Source organism: Nelusetta ayraudi, unplaced genomic scaffold (genome assembly GCF_046127955.1).
Source record: "Nelusetta ayraudi isolate G7.1 ecotype Tasmania unplaced genomic scaffold, CSIRO-AGI_Nayr_v1 ptg000076l, whole genome shotgun sequence".
Taxonomy (NCBI): Eukaryota; Metazoa; Chordata; class Actinopteri; order Tetraodontiformes; family Monacanthidae; genus Nelusetta; species Nelusetta ayraudi.
The window spans coordinates 692,170-713,673 of record NW_027466126.1 but is presented as its reverse complement, the minus strand read 5'-3'; the positions used below and the strand labels follow the sequence as shown (position 1 = coordinate 713,673).

At 43.5% G+C, this 21,504-nt stretch overlaps 2 protein-coding genes across 3 annotated transcripts; both read right to left on the bottom strand.

The window, feature by feature from the left end:
• Positions 1–674: 674 nt before the first annotated feature.
• cplx4a (complexin 4a) lies at positions 675–6,400 on the bottom strand. Its single transcript, XM_076043669.1, has 3 exons — positions 6,047–6,400; positions 4,169–4,256; positions 675–1,899 (listed from the first exon to the last, which is right to left on the bottom strand). Exons 1-3 carry the CDS (start codon positions 6,208–6,210, stop codon positions 1,672–1,674), a joined length of 480 nt encoding a protein of 159 aa, XP_075899784.1. The 5' UTR covers positions 6,211–6,400; the 3' UTR covers positions 675–1,671.
• Positions 6,401–7,761: 1,361 nt separating this feature from the next.
• On the bottom strand, positions 7,762–18,182 carry lman1 (lectin, mannose-binding, 1). Of its 2 annotated transcripts, XM_076043675.1 has the most exons (13): positions 17,947–18,181; positions 16,810–16,964; positions 15,628–15,735; positions 14,312–14,373; positions 13,907–14,006; positions 13,655–13,778; positions 12,814–12,872; positions 12,521–12,653; positions 11,968–12,155; positions 11,769–11,848; positions 8,519–8,690; positions 8,289–8,413; positions 7,762–8,204 (listed from the first exon to the last, which is right to left on the bottom strand). In XM_076043675.1, exons 1-13 carry the CDS (start codon positions 18,155–18,157, stop codon positions 8,168–8,170), a joined length of 1,554 nt encoding a protein of 517 aa, XP_075899790.1. In that variant the 5' UTR covers positions 18,158–18,181; the 3' UTR covers positions 7,762–8,167. The 2 variants fall into 2 exon arrangements, with proteins under 2 accessions (XP_075899790.1, XP_075899791.1); XM_076043676.1 differs by lacking the exon at positions 11,769–11,848 and having other exon boundaries at positions 17,947–18,182.
• Between the last annotated feature and the right edge of the window lie 3,322 nt (positions 18,183–21,504).

Below are 21,504 nucleotides of genomic sequence, written 5' to 3'. Positions count from 1 at the left end.
AAGAAGAAAATCTCTCTAATTGCAGTTTGCTCTAATGTAGTCTTTTCGGAGGAGAGACAGATGAAACCAGAGAGAGAGAGAGGGAGAGAGAGAGGAAAAGGAGGCGGGGCCACAGGCTGACAACCTTGGGTCTGCTGATCCTATTACTGTAATCTCCAGACTTTATAAATCCGCAGCCGTTCGAACTTGGCTTCCATGTGAAACTCCAAACGTTGGAAATGGTTCCTGCCAGCCCCCCTCGTTCTGCCCTAATCGTCTCCAACAAGTGTTTGGATAATGCCCAATTAAATTAAGACCTTTTCTTCCCGTATTCTCCGCATGGGTCCTGATTGGGGCGGATTGGATTCACTGGAATAATTTGAAATGAAAGAATGTCTGTATTTGATCATTATGAGAACCTCAGTGGATTTAATCAAATTGGATTTTTTTTTTTTTAATTATTATTAAAGAAATTTACTTAAAATGTTTTTCAACCATTGAATGTATCTCTAAACTAATTTCCCCTTTTTGATGTCACAAAATGCTCACTTATACCTCTCTTAACCATGTGCTGGCGCCACCTTCTGAGACCACCTTGTCTTTGTCCTCTTTCAAACATGGAACTCTAGAGGTTTTTGCTTGTTGGCAGACATGCAGACACACACATTTCAAAATACGCACACAATGTATTCAATATACATCTTTATTTAAACAATAGATTTCTGTTGCTTTTTTTAGCCTTCATGTATGTCAGCAGCATTTATGTACATGTTCTTTTTCTCATCACTTAAATGCATCACGATATTTCAACATTGTGGTTTGTGCAATTCTGCAGAATTCAGATCTTTTAGGATCGGCCGTTTTATTGCGATTAAAATGACTGTGGACAAATTCAAGGTAAACCCGACGCGTCAAGACTCGTAAAGATCATCTTCTTTGTAATAACAAACACAAAAAAATGCCTCTAATAATGATAATGTCAAACACCACATACAAAAAAAGTCTAAAACAACAAGCAAACCAAGAGGAAAGTTCAGACACTCAGACAAGATCGATTTTTTTTTTTTTTTTTTCAAACTGGAATCATGTTGTTTTTTTTTTTTGTCTCGTCAGCAAGACTTCAGGTTCTCTCATCTAATTTGCTCGAGACACTTAACGGCCCAGTTAAATAAGATTTAATGGCATGACTGCAGATTGCAAAGAATGTTCATGTTAATCCTCATTTTCTCCTGTCCCACTTGATCCCACGTCTTTGTGACACCAGCTGGGATGTCACAGTTAAATGCATGTTCTGCTCAACTGTAGATCTGCAGAGGAGAAATACCACCACCTACTTATGAGTTGGCTTCTTATTGAAATATGAAAATGCACATCTGCGTTTCATAGATGCCTCTAAACTTAACCTGCTGGGCCTTTAAATGTCTCATTTTGCCACTGGGAATATTAGGTTTTACATAATGGCCTCTTTACTTAGACATTATTCTTTATTTGGTGGGGGTGGGGGGGAATAATTCAAAACAAACAACATTTCATCATAATAATTTAGTTACAAGGTGGCATGGAAACCTGTTCAGTGGCTTCACGTCAATCTTTTTTTTTTCTTTTTCTCCTTTTTCCTTAGCGCTCGTAACTGAAGCGGCGTAAACGAACGCTCCGACCCACAAAACCAACGCTGGTCGTCCCTCCCGCACCTCACATGACGGAGCACTTCTCCTCCGCTTTGCTCTTCAGCTCGGTGATGGTGGCCGAGGCCTTCTCCTTCAGCTGGTCCGCGTCCATGTTCTGCAAGTTCTGAAACTGGCCCAAGATGGAGTCCTTGCCCTCCTCCTCCGTGGCGTCTTCGTCCACCATCTTCAGCAGCTCCTCGGGCACGTCCACGTCGTCGCCGGCCATCTCGATCATGTTCTCGTCCTGCTCGCTCTGCGGGACGGCAGCCACACGGTCAGAATGCATTTTAGTATTGTTCTACTTCTCCACAGTCAAGGGTGTCCGATTTTTTCGAGTCTGGAAGATGCAGATTTCGACCAACTCAATGCCTCAGACTGGTTTGCTTCACCTGCCAAATTTGTTTTCTTATTGTATATTTGTGGCACTGAGCAGCTGCGGACATAAACAACCTAGAGGCCAATTTACAGGATTAACTAATCTGCCATGGGCCTGCTTTCCGCACTATGCTGTGCCATGCAGGCTGCTATGCTTCAGACCAACTCAAACAGCTCAAACAAAACCAAACCTGGATTACCCCACGTGTGTTTGCCGCACTGTTTATTCACTATATAGTATATTGAATCTGCCTTGACTCACTGTACGTACTCCAACCCTGACTGCTGATCTTTGTTGGATCAGGGACAAAGCTCCAGGATCAATTTTAATCCACCACCAGGTAGCCACATTCCAAGCTGCTCACTGTGTTTTTCAACTATTTTGTTTTTTTTCTGATTAAGAAGTAAAAGCGTCCTAACAAACAAAATCAGACCAATGGCTTATTTTTGTAGAATGGACACGGAAACTGTGGTTGTTTTAGCCGTCAATCTGTGGGATTATCTCAGCTTCGCTTTAGCCTTTCCTCACCGGATCCCAGTGATAATCTAAAAATATCTTCGATTGCGTCGCACGGGACTCTAATTCCTTTGGGCTAACTTCCTTTCTTCCTCAGGCCTGTAGCTAGCGCCAAAGGAAAGAAGGGAAAATATTAATTCACATTCTCTCTCATATTCATTGTGAGCCTATTATTGTTTCAAACGCAGCAGGATCCCTTTAGGTGCCTCATTGTTGTCAGAAATCCAATTATTTTTCACTTTGCGCACGTCACGCCATTGTGTTTTTTCCTCTTTCTCAAGGCGACGAAAAACATAATTTGTGGGAAATAATTAGATTTATATGTAGCCACCTGCCATTGTCTTGGTCATCCTATGTGTGTGGGTTCAGTTCAAAAACAGAAGAGAGAAAAGATACGCATCCATTATCTAAGGTGGCAAAAATGAACAATGTTGTGCATTGTGCGCGACCGTCGAGACGCTTCCAGCTGTCAAGGCCGCCACTTCTTTCAGATAAATCAAAGTGTCAGAAAAGCTTTCACCTTAGAAGCTCACAGCAAGAAAAGGTTTTTGTCTTTGTTTTTGTTTTTTCTCGCCACAAGATTAATTTACAGGATTAGATTCCACTCAAAGACAATAAAAATCCCAACGTACCTTCTGTGCTCCCGCCATCGAGGCTAATTTCTCTTTAGCGGCTCTTTAGCTGCCTTTTCTCTCAGTTTGCGTGGACTACAGGAGATGTTTCTTCCTGAAAGCCTGTTCGCTGGGACAGCCTCCGTAAGACTCGCGGCGCAACACCGGACACACGGGCTAATGTCTCCACCTTTCTCACTAATCTACTGGCAGCGCCTCTGCCTGCTGTCGTCCAACCCTTTTAAAACTCTGTCAGGAAGTGGCTCTAGCCGCGGTCAGACGACACGTTTAATCCTTTTAACATGGACTGGTGATGATGAGTCACAGTGGTGATTAAAATTCTGATACAGCTTGCAGTGGGAACTAAATTAGAGTTCTTGCATCCTCTAACTTAATTGAAAGCAGGCAGTTGTACTTCCAAAATATTATTATATATTGTATATATTATTATATAGTTTTATTAATATTGTTGTAATGCTTTCAAAATGCTATCAAAACATACTTTAAAATTATTACATTCACATTGCAACTATAAATTGTATCCTCCAATTAGATGTCAGAGGAATTACTTATATTAAAGTATGCTAAATGAGTTTGTATTCACATTACTTATTGGAATTTTGAGTAGACAGTTAAGCTTTAAATGACAAGAGAACCAGATGGCTTCAAATTGGATGGATTTAAAATTTTAACCTGGATTGCATAAAATTGTGTCGAAACAATTCTCTCAATTGTTTCTTAATCCAACACATTAATACCAGCAGCTGTATTATGCTAGATATGTTTAGTTAATAATGAAATTGCAAACAAATGTAACCTTTAATGGCAGCATGACCCTTAAAATACCTCGCTGCTATATTCATCTACTGATTTGTTTTCCGTAGAGGATTTTTGCACTTTAAAAATAAAAGTTGTAGGTTGATTGAGTGAGAAAAAGCACTGAAACTAACTTGAGATAATATGTTTTTCAGTGAGTTATTCTTGCTATGACAGCCAATGTAGTGTTGAATGAAATGTACCTTTGGAAGGCGGTACTTTTCTCTGAGGCAGACACGCAGCGTTGCCCTCTCTGCTTTCTTGTGCAAGAAATCTGCATCCCTCTCCATCCTGGAATAAAAAAAATTGCGATATCAATAACATCCTGAATAATAACATTGTTTTTATTTTCCTTTTCAGTTTTCTAATGATAACAAAATGATACCAGCTTAAACAACCTTGTAAAGTTGCTACTTGTTGGTGTATTAACAGCTGAGGGGTTTTTGTAGTTTGGATTTGAAATGTTTTCACTGCTACTGGCTCAGCCGGGCTGTGGACTCTACCGTGACTCTACCGTGCTCCTCATAGACTGTCTCACAACAGTCACACTGTTCATCATCAAAGCAGCACAGCACAATCAGGTTTTACACCTTGAGTGGTTTATACATTTAAACAATGACTCCAAAAGCAGTTTATGCCACTGCAATGTGCCAGAATGGCAGTGCTTGTTTTTGTACTGCGTCATGGTTTGAAATGTGTCTTTCTTACAAAATCGTAACATTTTGCTCCATAATCGCCTCAATCATTTTTCATTCCGTAATCTTCAGTTCAGTTCAGGCTTGTGTATCGCACTGGAAAATTGTTAGATTCAATTCCAATATTTGGCCTCTGCACTTTGTATCTCTGCATTCCTATTTTCTCAAGGCGAGACGCTTGTACGTCTCCACAGCCAATTAAAAATGGGATTATTAGACCAGACTGACTTGAGCAGATTTGCAATTATCCAAAGACGCCGCAACCTGATGTGTAGTGAATCAACAAACAAACAATTAACCCTCTGTAGATTTGTAATCTGTAACCTGTTTGTGACCGAGGAGATTATTTGGAGACACGGGAATCTCTTGTACTTTCGTAAAATCAGTAAATGTATGACTGAGACAGCAAAGATATTCCACAAGTGCCACAAAAGTTGTGTTTGTCATAACGAGTGAGTGTCATCGGCCCGAACACGAGCAAAAGAGGAGTCTGGATTAATCTTGTTACATAATGCAGGATAACTAGATCTGCCAGAAACTCCAAAAATCTATGCTGTTCCACAAAAGTCCATATCCATGATGTTTGTATATTAAAAAAAAAAACACCCTTTAGGTTATGGATGGGCAGAGTAAATTTTACAATATTTCAGCTTCTACTTCTTTAACTTCTAAAAAACAACACAGCAACCACAACAGACACGAAAACCAATCAGTAGTCATCCATTGTCCAAAAAAAAAAAATGCACGACGTAATAGTAATGTACAGTGAGTACAGAACAGTAACAAATTATTACTTCTAGTACATGTATGTCTTTGAGTGACAAGGCGTGTCGAATAGGATTGCAGAATTCTTTCTACTCCGTTTCTTTTGTACAGTTTTAGTTTGAATATTTTATCATTTTCTATGGCGTAGCAACAAGCTGCCATCTTGCAATTCCTCCCTCGACGTCCCTCGCCGTCTCCTGGGAAAAACATTGCATATGATGCAAAAAAGCTGATAACAGATTATCGGAGATTATCAATCCAGGTCCAGCGTGACCTTTAGCCACGCTGGAGGTTTCCATGGCAGAATTTTTGAGAAAGGAGGATAAACAATAGAAGACATAAAGATTCAACATGGAGATCCTGCTGCTGTGACCTTCAGACAACAAGGTGCAGCTCTGCCACGCAGCTCTCAGACTGTAAACTCATCGCCGTCGCAAATTTTAATCTTGTTTTTTTTTGGGGGGGGAGTAAGTGAAGTAAAGTGTGGTGCACAACAATTGAGGAGTAAACAGCGAGTGGCTGCGATGTGGCTTTCAAAACATCTCAACAAGCTCCGACTTCACATTCTGCAGGCCCCGTCGACGGGCCCCCCGCCACCTTTTCACACTCTTTCCTACTTACTTCTCCTCCACCAGCTGCTTCTGGTACTCCTCGTACTCCTCCCGTGTCATCCCCGCTGCCTTGGCGGGATCGGAGGGGGTGGCCTCCTCTTCCTTATCGTCTCCGCCGCCGAGACCCAGTCCAGACAGGGGGTTCCCTATCATGCTCTTGATCAGGAAAGCCATCTTCTGCCTCTAGCTTGTTGGGTTTCTTTTCCTTTCGTGAATAAAAAGCTGCTGCTGCTGCTGCTGCCACTCGCTTCGTCCTTCGTATGGGTTTTTTCCCCTCTCCAATCCACTGGTAGCTCTGTCGCTAACCTGCTGCTTGACTATTGAGCCAAGGACACACTGATGACAGGCAACAAACACGTACGCGTCCTCGCACACACACACACACGCGCGCACGCACACAACATTTTGCCTCGGCCATAATCTGGATTAAATCCTCCCTGCTTCACTATGTTAAGAGGCAGATGGCCTGTTTTCCCTCTATTTTTAAATGGCGCTGATCTTTGCGAATGTTGCTGATCACGTCTGGGTTTTGTCACTTTGGGCCGTTGGCCGTGCAGCGAACGTAGGCGCAGCACGCTCTGTTTCAAACTGGTGTTGGGTTTGGTTGTCCTCACTCTGGGGCCAGACTTGCTGCTTCCGCCCACTTGGGCCTAATCATATTAGCAAAGTACGGGCCGGCCTGTGTGCAGCTTAGCGACGAGGCCGAGCTGAGTGCAGGGAGAGAGAGGAGCGGGATTAGAGCGCTGTTTATCCCCCTCCAGAGCCGCGGTTCATGCCGTGCTATTGTTCATTGGGGGGTGGGGGGGCGCGACTGACAGATGAGATGAGGGACGGGGGCAGTCGGCACTCGTTGCACCTTGACCTGCCACTGCATCGCTATCGTAAAGCACAGCGTTGAAAAATATTGGGGTTTGAAGAATCTTGGGATGTACTGCTGAAAGGTCCCATATCGCACAAAACCCTATTGATGTTTTTGAACAGGTAAACATGTCACTGAACTCTTCAGAAAGGGCAAGTGCAAGGGTTGTCCAGTGCAAGGGTGCAAGGCTGATCTGGACGAGTCATGCAATTGTTGGTTTTGTTTGGGGGCCAAAAAATGTCAAGTCCCAGATTAGCCCGGAACTCACTAGGATGACTATTGTATGGCAGTTTATTATGAAATAGAGTGGCAGAATGCAAAATCTCAACATGTCCGAAAACTATCCAAAAAATACTATCCACTGTCGTATTTTGGGACTGAAAAATGAAAAGTCGTATTTTGGGACTGGAAAATGAAAAGTCCCAAAATCTGTCTGAACTCACTGGGAAGATTATATGATTGTTTATTATTAAGAGTGACAGAATGCAAAATCTCAACGGTAAAAAAAAGTCATGCTACATACAGTCGTTTTTTTCGGGGGCTAAAAAATGAAAAGTCCCAGATCAGCCTGAAACTTGCAGGGAAGACTATTCTGATAGTTTATTATGAAATATTGTTGTGAATGCAAAATTTGAACATGTTCAATAGGAAGCCCCATTTTGGAAGGGCAAATGGGAAGCTTAGTTTTATCCGAGCCAATACAGCAAATAAATTAATTACTTTTAGATACATTTATACAGTTTACTGAATGCAATTTCCTAAACACTTTGCATCAATTGAAAGTGAAATTTGTGATGTGTAGTTTCTAGTTGGACAAGTGTACAATGAAGTAAAATAACGTGAGAAAAAACATTTGGACGCCAACATGTTTGTTTTCTCTGTTTATGAAAACTCTTCAGGTCGATGATTTGTCAGATTCTGACATGTGAGTCATCATCAAAACAGATACACGTTCAGTCGACATCTGCTCTGACTTTTATACAAAATTGCACATTTCAAAACAGTTGGTTTGATTTCTCAGAAGGGAAATGTTGGGTGGAGATTTTTATGACAGCTCCTGCAAACAAAATGAGGTGACTTGTGCTGGCATCCGGCAATCGAAAAAAAAGAAAACGAGAAGAACAAAAAAAGGGCACTTCGTTATGACCAACTTCTACAACAAAATTAACCTTTTCAAGTACAATAACTTAAAATCTGACCACAATCAAACCAATCAAAAGAAAATAAGACATTCCCTCATTTTTTACAAACGGACTCTTGCATTTGACACTATCAAAAGAACTTCTTTGCCGCTGCTTCCTGTTGACTCCTGCAAGGAAAGGAAAACCAAAGCATTAATAGAAGCGATAGGAGCGACTGTGGCGGTTGGAGGCAGGAAGACGCGACGCCTTACTTGTACATGATGTAGCAGAAGAAGAGCACCGACTGGACCACGACGAAGATTGTGAAATGCATGGTGGACAAGCAAGAAGGCATCGGGGGAACCTCGGGGCACTTCACCACCTTCTCTGCAGGATTCTGCAAGCCAATGAGAACCAGAGCTCAGGTCACGCGCACTCGCGGACGGGTTTTACTTGGCCGCTCTCAGCCACGACGACGCGGCGGCGGTGGCCTGATCCCGACCTGTGCGCTGCGCTGGACCAGGTTCTCCACGTCCCTCTTGACCAGGTGAAGATGCTCCTTGATGTCGTTGAAGTGCTGGATGGTCTCGTACGTCCCCATGCCGCCCGCCGCGCCCTGCTGCTGGTGCTGCTGCGCCGAGCCGATCTGCTTCAGCGACTCGTGGAAGGAGTTCCTGCGGCGACAGAACAAAATCTTTCACTGCAGCAGAGAGTCGAGGCGCTGCAGCCCCAAAAAGACTTATTTTACAGCAATAATCTGTGGATTTACAGGAGCTGTTTTTATTATTTAGACAAATCATTTTAGGGCAACACCAAATAAATGTTTCTGCCACAAATTGACATGTGCCGGGTGGGAAAAAAAAAAAAAAAAAATCCTACTGGGGCACATGATGCATGGTATCATTTTATTTACAGCGATCCAAATTGTCACAAATTAATCTCTTAATCCCTATTCACCAGGGGCTTCATAGTCTCAAAGTTTGATATAAAAAAATGAAATTACCATCTGATAAAAGAGGTCATGATTGCTAAATTAATCCCTTATAAAAAAAAAAACATGTTCTTACAACAACAGATTACAAGGGCATGGGGCTTTAAGGAAGACAGCAGAGGGAGACGTGAATTACAGTAATCTGGGGTGGCAGGATGGTAGAAAGTGACAGTTTAATGATTTAAAAACTGGATTATTTGGAGAGAAATAATTTGGTCGACGCACACGAGTTGCTCTTTTTTTCCTCTGCGAGTGTTAATGTTGATTGGTTCAATTAACGGTGAGTGAAGGAAGTTGGGGCGGGGACAGAAAGAAAAAGAGGACCTAAGATATATTGTGATCAATGAACGAGTCAAAAGGCATGGAGCAAGACAAAGTGTGAAGGTTAAGCTTCAGGAATGAGCATCTCGTGAGATTCTACAAGGGTGCAAAAAAAGTGCCTCTATCCCCGTTTCTCCAAAGGAGTCGACTGAAATGAAATGAAATCTTGGATATAGATCAGGACAAGGAACAGAAAGGCTTTTAAGAAAGGAATTCTTTTCTATAGTTTCTATCCCGCCTTTTTTCCCCCCGATCCAAATATGCAGCACTTCCAACAAAGTCTTACTTTTAGCAGGAGGCTGTAAAACACAGGGCTAAACAACCTGTGTACTGCTACCCTGGGAACGGTTTGACGAGGGAACTTCAGAGCATTGTCACACAAGAGGAGGAGGAGGAGGAGGAGGTGGTCTGAGCCTGGGCGGATATTATTTGTCCATAAAATTCCATCTCTTCCACTTGATTAAGCGCAGGACAAATACATCAAGTTTCCGTTTATGATCTTGAACACATCTAAGACGATTAGGAAGAGGGGAAAAAAGTGCCATGACAAATGAAAGGAGCTCCAATAGAAGAAGTAAGGAAGGGGGGCCGGGGGTTATGAAAAGACATCAAATGGAGGTTTTGTCCTGTGTACGACGGATATGTAATAAAAAAAAAAAAGATTAATCTGATCAGGACAAAAAAATGGTGCTAAGATGTGGCCCTTTTTTCTTTTTTTTTTTTCACCCACATGCTGGTCGACAGGGACGACATAAAAACAAAATCTAATTTGTCCAGCTGAGAGATGGAATAAAAAAAAAATTATGTATTTAGATAAATAATTAAAAAAATCTCCCCGGAGAAAGTAAGTGAGCATTTATTAAAGCCCACGTCTAATCTTCTCTTCTGCGACAAGTGACCCATTTATCAGCCAGCCGACCTCCTTGGAAATTTGGGGAGTGTGTGTGTGTGTGTGTGTGTGTGTGTGTGTGTGAAAGATGGGTCAGAGCTTAATCTACGGCGTAATAAGGATCGCTTGTCCACATTAGCACATTAGCCAGGGCGGCAGCGGCCTTTTTTTGCGCAGGCCTCCGAGTTAACCAGCTCATCCTGCAAACCAACCACCTTCTCTCACAATTTACCGTTGAGACGCATCGTGAGGGAGACAGAGAGAGAGAGAGAGAGAGAGGGGGCGACCGAGCCGGTTGAGAAGAGAAGGTTCGGGGACCCTGGGAGTGGCGAGCCACGGCGGGGTCGAGGACAGAAAAAAAGTCTCCCGAGCGTCGACGTCCTGCTGGATTGAGGCCATGCAGACGGCGCGGCTCTTTTATGATGCACCAGACCAAGAGATTAATGTTACATAAAATGAAATCTTTAATATCTCGCGATGATGACTGATTAATTCGCGATGCAGATGGCGCCCCGTCGAAAAATTAAGACGCAGCGGCGCCGTCTTTTGTTCACATCATCAGAAAACCGTCGCAGGGTGGTGTTCTTGAGAGAGCGAGCGCACACACACACACACACACACACACACACACACACACACACACACACACACACACACACACACACACACACACACACACACACACACACAAGTGGGAGACTAGTTGGATAATTCATAACTTAATCATTTGGTCCAATCTGCTCCGAGATCTGAGAGAGAGAGGGGGGGGGGGGGTCCAGCTCCTCCTATCCCCCCCAGCCCAACTCCTTCTCGCCCCCTCCCCCCCCTCAATAATCCATAGCGTGCTAACAATGACTAAGCCCACAAGCACCTTAGAGCAGCAGTACATAAGCACAAATATGTTATTGACCGAGGACAAGCGCTCAACATGCAGGAGAAATCACATCCCCTACACCTAATCAGGCTTACTTACTGTTAAGTACCAAAATATAACTGTCCTCCGAGTCCTTTTCGCGCAGGGAAAAACCGCGGCAAAAATCTCTTAAGCTGTATTATCTGCAAAATCTGCACAGGTTTGTCATCTGAGAGAGTGAAGGAGACCCAGATTACAGCCAGAGATTATTCCAAATCAAATTCCCCCATTTATGGATATGTGTAAAAGTGGACTACCTTCTTCAGTCACCTTCTGGGTTCCTGAAAGAATTATCCAAGCTGTGGGAAAGTCCCTGCATACCTCTGTTTTTTTCATTTTAATGAAAAAGTGCAAAGTAAAAAAATATTTATATATTGTTTGTTTTTCGACACGTTGGTGCATGTGCATGGGACTGGGAGCAGCTGGATTATCTGGTGCCCAGACACCTGAAACACTGGAGCCACTGGGCCTGAGATTAAATATTATTTGCAGGGTTTAACGGCAGGGATTTCACTTGTTTTTCTCAAGAAATCCATCTTAACGTTTGTGGCAAAAAAAAAAAAAAAAGTCAAAACAAAAGCAAGTTTTTCCGGGGAAACCAACAGATCATCAACAACAAGACGACCGTTGTCTCTCACCTCAGCTCGTTCAGGCTTTTGAGGACTTCCTGCTGGGACGACAAGACTGAGCCCAACTGCTGCTGACCGGCTGCGTCCAGCTGGAGAAGGAAGGAAGGAAGGAAGGAAGGAAGGAAGGAAGGAAGGAAGGAGACGGAGGTGAGACTGAGAAAAACCCCGTCCTGTGTCCTGCATCCGACCACCTGCCGCCGTTACTCACCTGTCCCGACTCTACCGCCGTGCCCTTCTTGGTGACCTCCTCCGTGATGAGGGCAACGTAGCGCCGCTGCTCGTCCAGGATCATGGCGAGCTGCCGGTGCAGCTGCTTGATCTCCAGGTGGATCTGCGTCTGGCCTTCAAACACCTGACGGATCTCCCGGTCGTTCACGCTCTCAAACAGGTCCTCGACTGGGAAAGGGAAGAAGAGGGAAGCTCGGCAAAATCCACAAAACCATTCTAAAGTGTGTTGGCACATAAACTGGATTTTTTTAAAGCATAAAAATGATTAGATTGCTTCGATCAAGTTAAAATAAAAACATTAAAAATACTTGCCTTGTTGTTTCAAAGCAAGTTGATAGTTAATGTATTTTTTTTTTTAATATTTCCATTTAAATATCAGTTACACTAATTAACAAAATGATGTGTCCAAACATATTTTACAAACATCTTACCATTATTTATTTATTTATTTATTTTAACATTACTTTTATTATTTTTCTTTTCTTTCTTTTCCTTTACACTGAAAGTTTTTTCTCTGATCTCATTAAACTGACTTGGCTGTCCCTGGACGTCTGGGTGCTCCTTCTGAAACTCCTCCTTCTTTTTGTCCAGCTCTTGCTGGAAGTTCTGGAATTCCTCCTGGTACTTGTCCTTCTCCTCTTTGGGGATCTCAGATTCAGGTGGGGGCTTCAATGGGAATGAGAAAAAGACAAAAAAAAAAAAAACCCTCAGCCGAATTCAACAGAGCCTGTGACACACACACACACAACATGCACGCGCACATACCCGTGCACGCACGCACGCACGCACAGTCACACACGCAAGGGCTGCAGATGGATGAAGTTACCGGTTGCTGGCCCGGCTCCGTGAGTCTGAACACCAGGAAGGACAGAACATCGTGGTCGTCTAACAGAGGACAGAGAGGAAAAACTGACTTAGGAAATAATATTATTAAGCACGACAACTTTAACAAGACTTCATCCGGTGTTTCTGATCATTTACTACTAATAGCTGCGTTTCCGTTAACCCTAGAATTGCGCAAAACCTAAATATTGCAATAAAAAAAAAAATGGTCATGGAAATGCCTAAATTTCAAAAAACCTCTCAAATATGGCTACAAGATTTTTACGCTCTCATGAGGTGGTTTTTCCGACGTATTGATAAAATATATATCGCAAAAGTGTCATAGAAACACTTTTTCTTTTCGCATTTACGCGTCACCGGACGTGACGTTCGGCGTCACGTGACTAGTTCACTTCAAGTGAAAATGGTGCGTCGTGCTTGGACAGAGGATGAGACAAAATATATATATATATATATATATTTTTTTTTTACAAGTAATCAAAGAGAAAAATATAACAGCAGTTCTTGACAGCAAACAAACGCAAACAAACAAAAGCAAACAAGATTTTACGAGATTTACGGCTTATGCGTTTCACACCATTCAATGAAAACACCTGCAAATCGCAATTGCACTTTGTTGAAATTTGACAAATATGGCTTTTGTTTTGCGCAAAGCTGACATGGAAACGCAGCTAGTTTGCACTCGGTGCTGCTGGGTTATTATTATTCAATGCTAACAATGAGACTAAATGAGTTTTGATTTTGCAGCAATTGAAGAGCGGCTGCGGCGACTCTGTTGCTTTGCCTCACTTCAAATTCCCCCGAGCGCAGGTGTGTAACGATACCTGCCAGGCCACCGGTGGCGGCTGAGATGCCGAGGAAGCCTTCGGGGGGAATGACCATGTTGTCCACCTTTGTGCAGAACTCGTAGTCCTCTTTGTCCGGAGTGAAGCCGTTGTTGATCAACACCTGATGGCGGGAGTGGAAAAAAAAAGAAAATCACAAAATAAGATCAACTTTTGTCAACTTTGGCTGATTTGTTTCGTCTGTTTGCATCCGATACGGGTGAGATTTGTCATTTATTGTTTTTCCCCTACCGTCAGCGTCTTCTTGTAATAAGTTATTTTGGCTCTGATGGGATAGGGCTTGTTGCGGAAGTCTCGTAAACACGTGCCGAGGGACTGCGTGGTGCCGTCGCTGGGTCAACAACGGGGGGGGGACAGCGTATAGCAGGAGCGCGCCAAGGAGAGATACATCGTGATTAGAGTTGAGCGAATAAGAAAATAACATGGACTCTGTGTATGTTTTGGTGAACTCCAAGACAAACTGGAATGGCGCTGGAAAAAGTGATTTAAAGCTTTCACTGGCATGCCGAGAGATTAGAAAAGATAGAGGATTATTTACTTTCCAAGCAAATATAATCATATTTTCTAATCTTCTTTAAGTTGCTCAAATTTGAGTCGGCGACTGACGGCATCGGCGCAGAAGTAGTGTTTACTTACTTTTGGTGGTCGTAAACAAGCTTGCCGTTGTTTCCCACAACAAGAATGGCCGGGTTATTTTTCTGAAAAGGAGGAAGAAATCACAATAGAAAGGGAAAAAAAAAAACACCCCATTAATCCCTATTTTCATCCGTGGAGTAGAGGTGGTTTATGTAAATCTTATTAGGGAATAAAAATCAATCCCACACCTGAGCACAAATGATAAACAAACACGATGTAAACAGAAATCAGATATGTGACAAGAGCAGAGCTCAAAGTCAGAGTTGAGGCTTGAGATAAAATGCCAGAGCTTTAAGAGGCTTTTCTTTACGTTTTATAAATAATGTCATTTTTATGTTTTTGTCAACTGCTCAGCATTCTGGGAGACTGAGACGTTGAAAACCAAGTTCCCGGGGGAAATCTCACTTTTGTAGCCAGATCTGCACATGAGTGAGAGGACCACAACAGTAGCAGCTGTGTGTTTCCGTGACAGTTTCTTCGCAAAATAAAAGCGACATTTCTGAAATTTCGACAAAGTACAATTGCGATTCGCAGGTGAATGGTGTGAAGCGCAAAAGCCGTGATTCTTGTCAAATCTCGTCCCGCGAGACCCCACTTTGAGGAGGTACTTGAAGTGAACTGGTCACGTGACCCCGTGCGTCACATCCGGTGAGGTGTAAATGAGAAAAAAGCTGTTTCCAAAACACTTTTGCGATGTACCTCAGTATCGATACGTCTGAAAAACCACCTCACGAGAGCGTGAAAACCTTTTAGTGATATTTGAATTATTTTTTTTTAAGTTTAGGTGTTTCCTTTACCAGTTTATTATTGCGATATTTAGGTTTTGCCCAATTCCAGGGCTAACGGAAACACAACTACTGACAATAAGTGAAGCTTTGGCAGTTTGAGGGTAACTGCAGCAGTTTATATTCTCTGTTCTACATACGTGTGCATTGGTTTCATACTCAAAACTACATTTCAGCATTCAAATTTGAACTTTCTGAGCAAGGTTAGGTTTCTGTCCATGACTCTACTAAAGGAAACAGAGGCTCAAAGCATGAGGCACATTTATCTTCACTCAGATCCATTTCCTTCCTGTTGAGGTTTTTTTCTTGAGTGTGAAGATGTTCAGGGAGCGCTCACAAGAATTCATTCATCCCTATTGCCTTTAACATTTTAAACACGACAGCTTGATATTATCTATTTATTGTCTATTCTTTTACAGTATTAAAATTACACTGGGTCCCTCTGGTTTTGTATGGGCCAAGTCAAAGACAATTTTCTGTTACGACAGATAATAAAGTTTTTTCTGACTCTGATTCTGATTTGAAACCAACCTTCCCATCGTTGTCGAAGGAGTCGAAGAAGACCCCAATTCCGTTCCACTGGTCGGCGGCACCGTACACTGGACCGTCCAGACCTTGTTCTGCAGTGAACCACATGGCCTGTTGGACGAAAGAAAACAAGACGGACAATTTTTTTGTTCCATTTCGCATTATACAGAAAGCGACGCTGGGATTGTTGCTTTCATAGTTCTGCTGAGAAAACACTGCAGCAATTGAAGAACTTACAGGGAGATGATAACACAACACTTGTGTAAGGAACACATTATTTAACCCTTAAATAATGTTGATGGTCCAATTTGACCCATTTTTACATTAGAGAACAATAAAACCCTAAACATTTATCCTCTGACTTTAAGTGAAGTTGTTTAAAAGCAACATGTTCGAGGTACATTATGACCATCAGAGTATCTACTGGTGAACTGCTCTTTCCTGCCACTACAAAGTTATAATGATATTGTAAAAAATGTTCAATTAATTGCGACTAATTTAATTTAATTTAATTTAATTTAATCAATCAAATTATTAATCATCAATTAATTGTTAACATCCCAACCTTACAGAATTAGTGCAGATACTGAAGAGTGTGACAAAAAAAAAAGAACACTACACAGGCCCACGTCAACCAATGATAAAACGTTTATCCCTTAACACACCAAAGTGTGACTCATGCTTTCACACACTTAGCTTCACTTACTCTGGGTTATGCACAGAGGGGAGCTGGATGGAGCTGTTTTCACAGCTGCTTGGTCGGGTGTAATGTCACACTGGGCGACCCAAACACGCCTTGCTTAACTGGCTGTGCACCTTCCACGACAAATACTTCAGTAGCGTTGTGTTGTGACTTGGAGCTGCAACATCCACCCGCTGCTGTTTACTTAACTAAGCTCAGTGGAGTAGGGGAGCTGACAGGTAAACTGTAACTCTAAACACAGGATGGATCAACATGTTTGTTCAATCTGAAGTTGCTTGAAGAGCAGATTGTTGCTTCTGAGGACTGTTTAGATTTATGATTATTGACGTGTTTGATACATTTCGTAATCTCGTGATCAGGCAAACTGATACAAAGCAAATCAACATGCTTGAGGTTGGGAGAGAATAAATGCAAATCAAACTTTAATTTAATAAAAGCACATTGATATGTTCATTGCAGAGACAGGTGACGGGCCAGCTTACCAAACCGTCCGCTCCCATCCGGCCTCTGCCAGACACCCTGAAGGTCACCTCGGCCTCCCAGTGCTCAAAGTTGATCTTGTTCTTGGTCCACACGGAGCCCCTCTGACTCCTGAGGGAGGGTGTGATCCGCACCTGATCGGCGCTGGGGATGGCATCTGGCAGGAAGAGGAAGAGCAGCCGTTAGTGGTGAAAACCACATATGACTGTGCGAAAGGGACCAGGGGACTATCTTGAAACTGAAGTTGCTGTTTTTCCACTTGAACGTGTGTCCCTGTCATAACTTGCCAGAGGGCACTTTTCTCACTGCAGGGTCCAGTTGAGCAGACTGGCTGGTTTAAAAAAAAAAAAAAAAAAATCTTAATCACTCCGTGTTGAAACCGGTGAAACCTGACTGTTTTTTCCAACTTCTCCACTAACTACTGTACACCCTTTATTGACACAATAAAATGACCAAGAAAATTAAACCTCTTGCTGTTGAGCGTCGCTCTGTTCCAGCTGGCGCCCTGCTCATCGTGGCCTTTGCTGTCTGTCATCCTCTCTGAGTCATGACAGACTGACAGACAGCCATTAATAAGCTGAGAAAACCTGATTCAGCATTGCTATCTGCAGCGGTGGTCATTGAACGTTTCATATCAGCTCTCTCTCTCTCTCTCTCTCTCTCTCTCTCTCTCTCTCTCTCTCTCTCTCTCTCTCTCTCTCTCTCTCTCTCTCTCTCTCTCTCTCTCTCTCTCTCTCTCTCTCTGATGCAACAATCCAAAGGCCTGTGTGTTGCACAGACAGAGGAGGAAAGTTCAACACACTCTGTCAGAACAGTGAACACGCATACCAACGTCATTTTGCAGCTCTTTCAGGACCCTGCAAGAACACTGCACCTCAGACACACACTGTGTCAAGACTCTCGCAGAATGTTACAAATGAGCTGCGCTTTGAATAAAAGAAAAAGGGGAAATGTTGCCGTTCGGGGCTCGCAGAAAGCCCAACGTTTCTGTGAGACAAAAAAAAAAAACAAAAAAAAAACGAAACAAAACGGAAAACGTTATTTCTCCCTCCGCCCTGACGGAGAACCAGGCTGTCACTCCCTCGGCGTGTGTTGTTGTCAGCCGCCGTGGTGATGCTGACAGCTGGTCAAAAACTTACTTCCAGTGTGGATCCAGAACGGGATCCCGCCGTCGCTCTGGGCCAAATGCGGCCCCTTGAAGCTGTATTTGTACTCGAAGCGGCGGTGCGGAGTTTCCTCGGAAGCCGGGCCGTCCGCCGCGACGCCTCGGAGAAACGCGAAAGCCGCCAGAAGAAGGAAGAAGACGGGGCGAGCGCTTGCAGCCGGCCGCCGCTCTATGGACACCGCCATGTTTTTGGTATCACTGCTGACGTAGCGCTGCCGAGGCCACGCGCATGACGGTTCCGCTGTAGGGCCAACAGGGCGCTCGCTGATTGGTCAGTTGATTTGGGGAGGCGGAGAGGGGCGGTCGGCGGCCACTCGATCCTCCCCACTTCTCGGCCACCGTATTAACTTTTCTCCTGCGCTTGCGGATAGTTTTGACTTTGCAAAGTCTCTGAATGAGTCAAGCTGTAAAGGGAAGGAGGCAGAAGACGGAGAAGGGAAGAAGTCGAAAAGGGGGGGGGGGGAATGTATTAGAAATAGGGTGCATTTTGTCAGCATAAGAAAAAAACTTAAAACTTATTTTTTGCTTGTGTTTTAAATTGCTATATCGTCCACCCCATTTGTCCGTGACCTATCAAGTTACCCAAAGCTCTCTTTTTTTTGGTATTTAGATAGACTTTATTTAAATAGGCTTTATCCATCCCAAAATTGAGTAATTTAGATAAATAAAGTTTATTTGCTAATACACGAAACCTTACATTTTATCATGCACAAGACCACAAAGCTACCTCTTTGGCAGTGTCTGACTGCCTCCACAGACCCACTACTCGATGAAGCGTTCAGGAGATGCAGTTAGGCATGTCTCCTGCCTGAGTTCTATCATAAATATGACATGTAAAATGTGTTTTGATATATGTATCATTGTACTGCAGTACACCGACACGATTCCACCAACCTCATTTTTACTTCCTGAATGATGGGGTTGGGGTGGAGAAGTGGGGGGGGGGGGGGGGGTGGATGGGGTCTTAAGCCTGCTTTAGGTCAAGGAAAGGTTAGGTAGTGTGGCCTTACGGGCCGCAGGAGCTTTTGCTGCAGGTTGAAAGCCTCGGTTGGAGACAAACCATGACACAATTACATGCCACTCACTTTCTATACCCCAAACAGCTTCTACTTAGTGCTCATGGAGGCACAGCCTGGCTCACTGTGAGGGCCTGTGATTGCGGGTTCAGGAACAAGCCCCAAAACACAACGGGCCTCGTTTTCTATTGTGGTGACAACAATCTGAGGGAGTTTTTGTCTGTTCCGGCAAATGGAATAGGACACTGACATGGATTCATGACAATTTAAGGGCCCAGAGTTAACCACAAAACTTCTTGAGGTCAAATAAAAAGACAATGCATTATACTTGTGGTACTAATCATGCTATGAAAACTCCCAAATGTGTCCTTTTTTTGAGAAAATAGTTTTCCCACTTTAATTTCCCCCCCCAAAAAAACATTAGAAACATCTGAAATCCTATAGTATTTTTTGGACATTCCTTTGGTTGAACAGGATGGGACTCGTAAATAACTGTAATTAAATTATTTACACCAACTATTGACTCCTTATGAGCAGTTATCTAATTGGACCACCATCCATCTCCTCTGTTGAAACCAAATTAGACAGGACAAAAGTTACTGTGCACCAAAAACAAAGAAACTAAATGACAGCTCTTACATTAGGAATGCTCAGTTACATCCTAGTGGTCGTAGTGGCAGAGAAACAGTCAAAGAAATAGAGACATTTTTTTCTCTCCTTCAAATCTGTTGGTGTTGACACCTAGAAATGTCACGTGTGACACTGCGAGCAGAGGAAAACAGAGGCCTGTGGTCCCTTTGTGAGAGGAAGTCCTCATTAGGGAGAGTTAAACTGCACACTTGTTAGGAGGAAACACAAGATTTAAATAACAACAACAATGCTAATGGATCCATTTAAGGGCGGATAATGGGAACCTGCGGGGTGTTAATGGGTCACTGGGACTGTGAATGGCCTATCACATGAGTCAGCACAAATATTTGGCCAGGGAATTATACATTGCTATAGCTAGTTTACAGTGGAAGTTGATTTGGATCGGATGTTTGAACAATTAGAATAATAATGTATTTTTAGAAGACTTTGGTTGAATGGGATATGAATTTTATTATTTTTAGGGCTCTGATTGGTTTGGATCAGTTTTTATTTCTAAATACAGTCTACATCTCTTTGTCATGCTGGACTCCTTTAGACATTTATTGGTCGTAATTGGGTGAAAGTGTTGTGGTTGAAATTTGCTTCATACGGCAATGTAACAACGTTGACTCAGGCCACAGTGTAGATGGAAAGGGAGAGTGGCACGTCCACTCTCCCCCCTGCTGCAACAACATGGCTTAGTTAAACGAAGCCTGTGGCCTCATGGTGTTTATTCATACCTGAACGGCACAAAGCCGACCATCAGCACATGAACAGCGCGTGTGCTGAGCTGACAGCATGCTGAGGAAGCGTCCTGCGGCTGAAGCTGCCACCACGGTGCACAGCCCCCTCTTGGCTGCTAGAGGGAAAGAGGAAAAGGTGATTTTTTTTTGGCTTTAAATTTCCTTTATTTCAGTGCACTGCATGTTCACGGGTATCTTGAACATTTCAACCAACGACAACAGCGACAAAGACAGAGCTGCCCAGACAGACGTTACCGTTTCATCGTGCGCTGGCTCCACTGGGTGCACACAGGTCACATACTGGCCCTTCACAACCCAGCGGGACTGGACCTTTATCCCATGTTGCTTCCAAACAGTCCAGTGTGGTCCAGTGGCAGTGGCGAGGGGTGGTGGTGGGGGAGAGGGGGGGAGGCAGGCATTGTCCACCGAGGACTTCGCCACATTCATTTGAAGAGCAGCCCTCACTCATTATTAACAGACACACTAAACGATGGGCCCCCAAACAATACGGAATAGATCTCTTTATGGGCACAAGTGCTGGACGATTTTGGGCGACCCACCGCCGCTCCCCTCTCCTTTTCAGATACCTGCACGTAAGTGAAAGACGTGCTGGGTGGGAGGAGGGGAGTGGGCGGAGACCACAAAGGATATGCTCAACTTTCCCTTTCTCCCCATTCTGCAAGACAGGCCAATTTTAAAGCTTTTATTTGTGCAAAGCCTCTCATTAACTCCGCTCATGCTGCCTCCCTCTGCTCGCCATTGCTTAAGTACCGGGTGTTGTGAAAAAGCTACCAATTAGTCCCTCATCAGCTCCAATTAGGGGAGACAAAGACTGAGTAAAGATAACTCAATGAGAGAAGGGGGGTTGCTAGATGGGTTAGGGCTGTCTGTCTGTCTTCTGTTTTTTTTTTTTTTGTCCTCTGTGCAAGTGTGTGTATGTGTGTGTGTGTGTGTGCTTGTGTACATGTGGGCACAATATAGTTTGCAATAATTGAAGAACTTGTGGCCATTCAGTTTGACCCACTGCAGCACAGGTCCATTCACTCTCCAGGGCTCCTTAGCGGAGGCCCTTTTTCTCAGGGCCAGGGTGTTGTTGTGCTGGGAAGACAGGCCCCCCAGGAGTCCCAGAAAGCCATTCAATCC